Source organism: Aythya ferina (assembly GCF_964211825.1).
Source record: "Aythya ferina genome assembly, chromosome: 31".
NCBI classification, from domain to species: Eukaryota; Metazoa; Chordata; class Aves; order Anseriformes; family Anatidae; genus Aythya; species Aythya ferina.
In genome coordinates, this window is record NC_140328.1 from 1,811,974 (window position 1) to 1,821,880 (window position 9,907).

Sequence of the window (9,907 nt, forward strand, 5' to 3'; positions counted from 1 at the left end):
ACTTAGATGTGCACAAGTCGATGGGGCCAGATGGGATCCACCCAAGGGTACTGAGGGAACTGGCAGAGGAGTTGGCCAAGCCACTGTCCATCATTTATCAACAGTCCTGGCTATCGGGGGAGGTCCCAATCGACTGGCGGCTAGCAAACGTGACACCCATCTACAAGAAGGGCCGGAGGGCAGACCCAGGAAACTACAGGCCTGTCAGTTTGACCTCAGTGCCAGGAAAGCTCATGGAGCAGATCCTCCTGAGAGTCATCATGCAGCACTTGAAGGGGAAGCAGGCGATCAGGCCCAGTCAGCATGGCTTTATGAAAGGCAGGTCATGCCTGACGAACCTGATCTCCTTCTATGACAGAGTGACGCGCTGGGTGGATGAGGGAAAGGCTGTGGATGTGGTCTACCTTGACTTCAGCAAGGCTTTTGACACCGTCTCCCACAGCATTCTCCTCAAGAAACTGGCTGCTCTTGGCTTGGACTGGCGCACGCTTCGTTGGGTTAGAAACTGGCTGGATAGCCGGGCCCAAAGAGTCGTGGTGAATGGAGCCAAGTCCAGTTGGAGGCCAGTCACTAGTGGCGTCCCCCAGGGCTCGGTGCTGGGGCCGGTCCTCTTTAATATCTTCATCGATGATCTGGACGAGGGCATCGAGTGCACCCTCAGTAAGTTCGCAGATGACACCAAGTTAGGTGCATGTGTCGATCTGCTTCAGGGAAGGAAAGCTCTGCAGGAGGATCTGGATAGGCTGCACCGATGGGCTGAGGTCAACTGCATGAAGTTTAACAAGGCCAAGTGCCGGGTCCTGCACCTGGGGCGCAATAACCCCAAGCAGATCTACAGACTGGGAGAGGAATGGTTGGAAAGCTGCCAGGCAGAGAAGGACCTGGGAGTGATGGTGGACAGTCGGCTGAATATGAGCCAGCAGTGTGCTCAGGTGGCCAAGAAGGCCAACGGCCTCCTGGCTTGTATTAGGAACAGCATGACCAGCAGGGCTAGGGAGGTGATCGTCCCCCTGTACTCAGCTCTGGTGAGGCCGCACCTCGAGTACTGTGTTCAGTTTTGGGCCCCTCGCTACAACAAGGACATGGAGGTACTTGAGCGGGTGCAGAGAAGGGCAACGAAGCTGGTGAGGGGCCTGGAGAACAAGTCCTACGAGGAGCGGCTGAGGGAGCTGGGCTTGTTCAGCCTGGAGAAGAGGAGGCTCAGGGGCGACCTTATCGCTCTTTTTAGGTACCTCAAGGGAGGCTGTAGCGAGGTGGGGGTTGGCCTGTTCTCCCACGTGCCTGGTGACAGGACGAGGGGGAATGGGCTTAAGTTGTGCCAGGGGAGTTTTAGGTTAGATGTTAGGAAGAACTTCTTCACTGAAAGGGTTGTGAGGCATTGGAACAGGCTGCCCAGGGAAGTGGTGGAGTCACCATCCCTGGAAGTCTTCAAAAGACGTTTAGATGTAGAGCTTAGGGATATGGTTTAGTGGAGGGCTGTTAGCGTTAGGTTGGAGGTTGGACTCGATGACCTTGAGGTCTCTTCCAACCTAGAAAATTCTGTGATTCTGTGATTCTGTGATTCAGATGCTGAGCAGACCCTGAGCTCGTGTCTTGCTTCCTTGTGTACATGGTGAGCATTAACAACTGAGCTCATGAAGATTCCCAGACATACGTTAGTAAAAGTTTGAGGGAGAGCTTGTAGCAGTAGTGGCACAGTCCAGGGCCTACTGATATCCCCAACCCTTGCTTTTTTCACAGGGGCACTGCAGAGCCCCATGCCTCAGCAGAGGTGCTACTGCAGCTACTGGGGAAAACCTGAGAACAGTTTTACATCCAGGGTCACCTGTGGAGTAGGGGGAACACTCCCGAGGGGGAATCACACCAGAGCCATGCCCTGTATGATGAAGCACACAGCTCCAGCTTCTGCACTGTCCACATCCCACTGACCCCACAGCCCTGATGAAGTGTCATGTCTCACCTGGCACAGACAGGGTCCAAGGAGCACTGAAAGGAGAGCACCCAAACTCACTGAAGACTGGCCATGAGGACACGGAGCATTCCCTTCTTTCCCAGGGAAGTCTGTGGTCTATCAGAGCCTGGATCAGAGATATCACCAGGACACTCATCAGCCCGCTGTGTCTCACATACTACTATCTATTGACGATATTGCAGACAGCTGTGGAGGAAGCTGTGTCCTGTAGTCTGAGGGGAATGAAGAAATCTTCCAAGGCCTTGGGACGGTTGGTGAAAGACTTGTATGAATGGGGCTGTATGTATGAATGGGGTTGTAGGCAGCTGTAGCAGGGCTTGTAGCAGTGCGGCAGTGCCCCCACAGAGATGAAGACCAGGAGGCCTCCCACCCCTCTCGGGGTGAAATCAGCATGCTCAGCTCCTTCCCTGAAGTGCCTGGACACAAATGCATTCAGCATGTGGAATAAGAAGGAGGAGTTAGAAATCTGTGTTTGGTCAGAAGACTGAGATCTTGTGGCAGTTACAGAGACATGGTGGGACAGCTCACGTGGCTGGAATATGGACATGGATGGCTATGTCCTGCTCAGGAAGACAGGCCAGCAAGGTGAGGTGGTAGAATTCCTCTTCATGTGAGAGAGCAACTCCATTGTATTGAGTACTGTCCAGGGGCAGATGAGGAGCGAGTTGAGAGTCTGTGAGTGAGAATTAAGGGGCAGGCTGGCATGGGGGATACTGTTATGGGTGTGTGTTACAGGCAACCAGAGCAGGATGCGTAAGCTGAAGAGGCCTTCTACAGGCATCTGAGTGCAGCCTCACGATCAAATCCATGGTTATCGTGGGGGATTTTGCTAGGTCTCCTTGATGTTGTTGTCACTAACAAGGAGGGGCTGGTTGACATGGTGAATCACAAAATCACAAATTGTAGGGTTTGAATGGGTCCTCAAGAGATCATTGGGTCCAACCCCCCTGCCAATGCAGCTTGCCTAGAGCAGGTTGCCCATGTAGCCGTCCAGACGGGACTTGAATATCTCCAGAGAAGGAGAGTCCACAAGCTCCCTGGGCAGCATGTTCCAGTGCTCTGTCACACTCACTGTGAAGAAGTTCTTTTGCATGTTGGTGTGGAACTTCCAGTGCTCCATTTTTTGACCGTTGCCCCTTCTTCTGTCCCCACAAAAAACTGAGAAGAGGTTTGCCAAATCCCACTGTCTCCCACACTTAAGATATTTGTATATATTGATATGGTCTCCTCTCAGTCCTCTCTTCTCAAGGCTGAAGGTTGAGGCCAGTCTTGGTTGCAGAGACCATGAGATGGTGCAGTTCAGGACCTCATGTGGCAGGAACAGAATAGCAAGCAGAATCGCAACCCTGGACTTCAGCAGGGACAACTTTGGCCTTTTCACGCAATTGCTAGAGGAAATCCCATGGGACAACCAAAAAGGCTTCTACAAATACTTTGCAGATAAAAGTTATACTAGAGGCAATGGAGGCCCTCTGATGAAAGAGGTGGGTGCCCTGGCATGGTTTAACCCGGCCGGCAGCTAAACACCACACAGCCATTAACTCACCCTCCCCGCTCGTGCTCCAGGATGTGAGAGTGAAACGGGAAAGTGAAGCCTGTGAGTTGAGATAAAGACAGTTTATTCAGACAGGAAAATAATAATAACAACAATGTGAAATGTGTTCATCGGATTCGTGTCAATATGGAACAATGCTAGGGCCGCAAGGTATGATGAATGTCACCTTCTGTCTTACATACCCTTGTGTAACCACAAGTCTAAGAAAAGCAGAGTGGTTAATGTCTATAGTTCTTGTATCTTGCAAAGGAATTCTCCAGTAATTCTTGTCAATAGAGAGCTTGAAGGGAAATGAATTTGTAGGCTTTCCCTACAAATGGGTGGGTGTGGAAAGGATAGAAATGGATTTTGAACAGACTGCAGATGTTTGCTAGCCTGATGGAGAGCTGCAAAGCTATGAGCCAAGTCTGTCAATAGGAAAAGATGAAGGAGGCCTTTGTAGGAAGAATATTGCCCTTGAGATACATGTAAAAACAGCAAGAGATGCGGTGTGCGAGAGGACAGAAATAACAGCGGGTGCTCAAAAAAAGCAGCGGATGTAAAAGGGGCGGAGGCATGGCCCTGCTGATGACAGAGATGCTTAGTGTGACCAAGGCTCATGCGGCCACAGAAAGCCCACAGCACAGCTCCCGGCTGCACTGCAAACCTCTGTCCCACCGTCCCCATCTCACAGCAAAGCAGACACCTGAAACAGAGGGTACTCCCCAAAAGCAGCAACCAAAAAGATGCTGCAGCATGCGCCAAGGGCAAGGCTGTCTCTTTCAGGTCCTGCCGTCCTGCTGCTGGTGCTCTGTGAGTTGGGGCATTGCTGGGTGTGGGGGCTGAGGGCTGGAGGGCTGCTGGTGGGAGCAGGACAGGCCAGTGGTGGGCACAGGGGAGGATGGGGACAGCGTGTGTGGGGCAGGTGTGCAGCACTGTGGGGCAGACTTTGTTTGGGGAGGGCAGGATTGGGATGGCTTCCTCCAGGTATGATACAGATCTGAGCAAGGGGCACACTTCTCCAGCACCATAAATTGTCTGGAGTGTTGCTCTCAGACTCTAAAACTGCTGAGGTCTTTACGGAGCTATTGGACTTACCTGGAACAAGGAATCCAGCCAAAATGGGATTGGAAGTGGCATTGTTTGAGGGGGTATTGAAGAGGTACAACATCAGAACATGCAGGTGTGATGATGCCTGCTTAGCAGTGAGGATGTGGGCAGGGGCATCTAGATGAGCCTGGACACTACTCCTCTGAGCAAATCCCTCTCTGCCCCTTGGTGCAGGTGGCAGCATGAGCTCCCAGGACATCTGCAGCTCCCCAGGTACTCGTGAGTCCTTCCCTCCCAGACCCAGGGCACTTGGAAGCCCAACCACTGTGAGCTCTGCCCTATGGCAGCCCTTCACTGCTGTGTCTCTTGCAGGGGATCTCCAAGCTCCTGCTCTCCAAATGAACGCAACTTCTGCTCAGCCAGGTACCACAGTTGTGCTCCAGTGTATTCTCCCTGTGGTGTCACCTGTAAGACAAATCATTTTCTGCAAGGATGGGAAGGAGGTGTACAGTCTGAAAGCCCAGCAAGGGCAGCTGAGCTACTCCGTCATCCTGAACATCACGTCAAGAAGTCCAGGAAGATATACACGTGGGTACCAGGAGAGGAATGAGATGAAACACATGAGGAGCTCTGCCCTCAGTGCTGGCCGCATCCTGAAAGTCCCTGGTGAGTCATGGCCCTGGGCTGGAGGGGTGAGAAGGGACGGAGGCACTTGCCACCACATGGCTGTGCTGAGGCTGGAGCTGTGTGCTGCAGCAGGCTCTGGGGTGATTTCCTCACAGGAGTGTTCCCTCTCCTCCAAGGCAGCCCCTAGAGAGAGAGAGTTGTTCTCAAGGGGTCCCGTGTCCCTGCAGCACCACCTCTGCTCCAAATATGGAGCATGGGGCAAGCTTCAACATCTGCCCTGTGCATTGATGAGCCTATGGCAGGAGATATATGGAGATTGTCATAAGCTGGGTAGTTACTTATGTGTGAAGAAGAAGTCTACATTTCTGGCTTTTAAAATGGGTCTGGAACTCTAGGGTGAGAACAGGGAGATATTGGAGTTCTTTGGTATTTGGAGACCTCTGCGTGGAACATCAAACCAGCTGAAAGGGACCTGGTATTGAACCAAGGGAGAAGACCACAGGGGTGCTGGACTGAGACGTAGGGGTGACAAGGTGCCTGCACGGCAAGGACACAGCAGTGAGGACATGGCAAGGACCCAGCAGCAGGGACATGGGCACAAGCGTGTGGGTGCCCCAGCTCTCACTCCCTCTAAACAAAACCCTCTGTGCCCCAAGGTGCAACTGCTGGCGTGACCACCCAGGACATCTTCAGTTCCCTACATGAGGTTGAGCGTGGGGATGGGTGACTGAAGAGAGGTGTGTGTGGGGTGGTGATGGCAAGGGAGAGGGAATTTGTTCTCTGGGCAAGAGCTCCTGGGAAGGAATCATTTCCCTGCATGGAACACAAAACATTTTGTGCCCAGTTCTGGGATTCCTTGTTCAGGAGGGGCAGAGAACTACTGGAGACAGTCCAGACGAGGGCTGCAAAGATGATCAGAGGTCTGGAGCCAAGAGAACAGAGCCTGTTTAGCCTGGAAAAGAGGAGACTGAGGGGAGACCTCATCCATGTCTATAAATATCTGAGGGGAGGGGGTTGAGAGCTGGTCTCTTTCCAGTTGTGCCCAGGGAAAGGGTGAGAGGCAATGGGCTCAAACTGAAGCACAGAAAGTTTCATCTGAATATGAGGGGCATTTCTTTACTGGGAGGGTGACAGAGCACTAGAACAGGCTGCCCAGAGATGCTGTGAAGTCTCCTCTGCAGATATTCCAAATCCACCTGGATGCCATTCTGTGCAGTCTGTCCTAGCTGAGCCTGCTCAGCAGAAGGCTGGACTACATGACATTCAGAGGTCCCTTCCAACCTTGGCCATTCTGTGATTGTGGGATTCTCTAGCCCCCAGAATCACAGACAGATGAGAGTGTTGGTGCCATATTTAATCGGCAGGCACACCTTGGCCAAGCTATACATAACCACTCACGAGGGAATTTTGACAGCAGATCCATGGGGGCCCATGTTGGCACAACAGCTGCGGGCACTTTTATGCCGTCCCTGGGGATGGTGCTGGCTGTCGGTGGAGGGATGTGGCCATGGGGCTGAGGCTCATTCTGGGAAGGCTCTGTGTGCACTGTAGACACTAAGCGTGTCCTTTTGTCCTGCCAGGCAATGTGGTGAGCTCCCCAGCAACTCCACCACCCACAGGTGAGTGATTCCCTCCTGCACCTCCAGGATTTCTAGGTCCCCCTGTCCCTGCAGCACCACCTCTGCTGCAGACATGGGGCTGTGCAGGGCTCATGCACAAAGAAGAAGGGCTGGGGATGTGGATGGATGCTGGATGAGCCAGGGATGCTCCAAGGTCTGCCCTGTACATTGATGAGCCTATGGCAGGGCAAGTAGAGTAATTGTCATGAGCTGAGCCGTAATGTACATGTGAGCAAGGGGACAATATTTCTGGCACTAAAACTGTGGCTGGAGCCATATTGTGAAAGGAGAGATATTGGAGTGCTCAGGGATCCAGGGATGTCTCCCTGGAAAAACAAACCAACCAAAAAATGGCTAGGGATGGACACAGGGCAGAACACCTCTGCTGCAGACTTGAGGTGTTGCATGGCCCATGCATAAAAAACATGGGCTCGGGATGTTGATGAACCCTGGGCTGTTCCACTACTGCTCCAAGTTTTCCCTCTAAACTTTATAAACCTATGAAAATCAATTTACACAAGCTCAGTTATTCATTTTGGCCATTTGCTCCAGGAAGCAATACAAGAGATCAGGGTCTGCTCAGCATCTGGGATTGCCCCAACTCGGAGGTCAAGGGACTCACAGCATGTTCATGTCTCCCACAGGCAGCAGCCCCTCACACAAGGTCCAGCTCCCTTCCAGAGGTGAGACATTGCTCATCAGCCCTTCCCAGCACAGCCGTCCTCCAAGGCTTGCCTTGGCCACACTGTGTTCCTCCTCTCTCCCAGGGTCAGCCATGCCTCTGGAGGTCTGGATCCTGCGCTGTGCCCTCAGCCTGCTCCTGCTGCTGTCTGCCCCCATCATCACCCTCCTCCTGGAGAGATGCAGCCAGGTTGCCAGAGTGGCCAGGCAGCCTGGAGACGTCCCAGTCCCCATGGAGCTCTGATGTCCTCCTGGGCTCCATGCTGTCCCCAGCCTGCTCCACATACTCAGAACATGACCCCCACACATTTGCCAGGCTCCCGCTGCCGTTGGTCTCAAGGCAGCTGGGGCAGCATGCCCAAGGGATGTGCTGCCACTGCTCTGCTTCCCTTGGCTCAGACCCTGCTCTCTGCTTACATCAAGGATTGCCACCAGATCGCTCACCCTTCCGGCTGCCTTCAACCCCAACACCCACGTGGCTTCACCCCTCCCCACAGAATCACATCTTCAATGCGGGATCCACCTCTGCATACCAGGAGAACATGAGGTGAAGGAGTCATGGCTGCACCCCCAAGCAGCCATGCTCTGCAGCTCCTGCATCACTCCAGCACCTCCCTGTGCCCAAGGTGCTGACCGCAATGGGCACATCCCCAGGTGGTTATGGTGCCCTGTGTGGAGGCACCTTGGTAGGTACTGGTACTGTGGGAGGCGAATTATAAAGGATTGGTTCAGAATGCACCAGCTGATGTTGCTGCAGAGGCAAGACAGCGAGCAGAGCTGGGAGAGCTCCTCTTTGACTGTTGTGTGGGGCCATGTGTCTTGCAAGGGAGCTCCTGTTCTCTGTGCCCTGCCACCCAAGAGTTCCCCTACCTACTGGCATTGCCCTGGCAGATGTGTCATGGAAAAGTGCCTGAGATCTGAGGATGGCTGAGGCCATGCAAAGGTCCAGGGGGTGGCCATGCCTGGCACTCTGCATCCCATGCCCTCCCATCCCTGTCCTGGATCTTCTGTCTCTCAACGCGCCATCCCCAGGAGACAGCCCTGAGCAGGGACATTGTGCATGGGGGCATCCAGCTTTGGGGCAGGTGGGGATGGGGTCTCAGCATGGCTGGCCCCCACACCCACAGCCCATCCCCAGCCTTGCACCATGGTTTTTTTTATATTCCACACCAATACCTGCAGGGACAATGAAGGAGCCAAGGTGTCCCCACCGTGCAGCTCCCAGTGCTGACATCTGGGGCTTTGGTGTGCACTGGGGGAATCTGGGACAAGATAGGTGCAGGCAGGAGAGGAGCTGCTCAGCTGGGAGGCATGAGGATGCCGGACTGCATGGAGGGAATAGGGGATGGGAAAATGAGGTCAAAACTCAGCGAGAGCTGTATTGGAGGCAGAGCTGGAGGGGACGTGGGTTTCACGCTCCTTCCTGCAAGCACAGTCCCTCACCTCCCATGCCTTCATCAAAGCACTCGTCCCACATCTTGCTTCAGGCCCATGCATGCATGTTTCACAGCACAAGCCTCCAGGATACTCTTCCTCAAAGGGAATATACAGAGTTGGGTGGATGGAGCTACTCCCTCATTCTCATATAGCCTCCAACCCTCCCTGGTGAGCCAATCGCACTGTGGTGCCAGCTGCAAACTTTCTGAGGGTAACCTCTGACCAGCATCCTGAGAGTAATGAAGATGTTGAATGGAATTGGATGTAATTTGGATCTCTGGAGTACACTACTAGTGAGCAGCCTTCAGCTAGTGTGGTGCAATTGCCTAAAGTAACTAGGAAAATCAAATTAACATTCGCGTTTTAAATAAAATGTACAGCATTGAAGAGGCTTTCAGGGTAGGGTGTAGCTGCATTATCTAAGCGTTCCCTAAGTTTCCAAGCTTAGATGTTATCACACTGGGGGAACCTGGTGTGCTAGCTCTAAGGAACAGCACGGAGCATAGAGTGGAGTGGAGACACCACAGCTAGGCTCTGTGAACATGTGTCCTGGTTTCAGTTAGCACAGAATTAATTTTCTTCCTAGTAGCTGGTGGAATGCTGTGTTTTGGCTTAGAATGAGAAGAGTGCTGATAACACCCCGATGCTTTAATTGTTGCAGAGCAGTGCTTATACTAAGCCAAGGACATCTCAGCCTTTGCTCTGTCCTGCCAACGGGCAGGCTGGGGGGTGCAGTAAGAGCTGGGAGGGGACAGACCCAGGACAGGTGACCCAAACTAGCCAAAGGGGTATTCCATACCATCTGACGTCATGCTAAACAATATATAGGGGTGGCTAGCCGGGGGGAAGGGGCCGGACTGCTCGGGGTTAGGCTGGGCATCGGTCAGCGGGTGGTGAGCAATTGCATTGTGCATCACTTGTTTGTACATACTATTATTACTTTCGTATTATCACCATTGTATCATCATTATTATTATTATTATTATT

General features: G+C 53.0%; 1 protein-coding gene across 1 annotated transcript; it reads left to right on the forward strand.

Moving 5' to 3' along the window:
* The first annotated feature begins 4,227 nt into the window (after positions 1-4,227).
* On the forward strand, positions 4,228-9,451 carry LOC311425501 (uncharacterized protein). The gene is made up of 5 exons (XM_084501451.1): positions 4,228-4,319; positions 4,929-5,222; positions 6,764-6,802; positions 7,447-7,485; positions 7,570-9,451. Exons 1-5 carry the CDS (start codon positions 4,253-4,255, stop codon positions 7,725-7,727), a joined length of 597 nt encoding a protein of 198 aa, XP_084357577.1. The 5' UTR covers positions 4,228-4,252; the 3' UTR covers positions 7,728-9,451.
* The last annotated feature ends 456 nt before the right edge of the window (positions 9,452-9,907 follow it).

Bases quoted from the DNA above. Each gene is read 5' to 3' on its own strand.
- LOC311425501 (XM_084501451.1), top strand. From the start codon at position 4,253: ATGCTGCAGCATGCGCCAAGGGCAAGGCTGTCTCTTTCAGGTCCTGCC. The intron at 5,223-6,763 runs GTGAGTCATGGC...TTGTCCTGCCAG, and splicing joins CCGCATCCTGAAAGTCCCTG to GCAATGTGGTGAGCTCCCCA. The intron at 7,486-7,569 runs GTGAGACATTGC...CCTCTCTCCCAG, and splicing joins GGTCCAGCTCCCTTCCAGAG to GGTCAGCCATGCCTCTGGAG.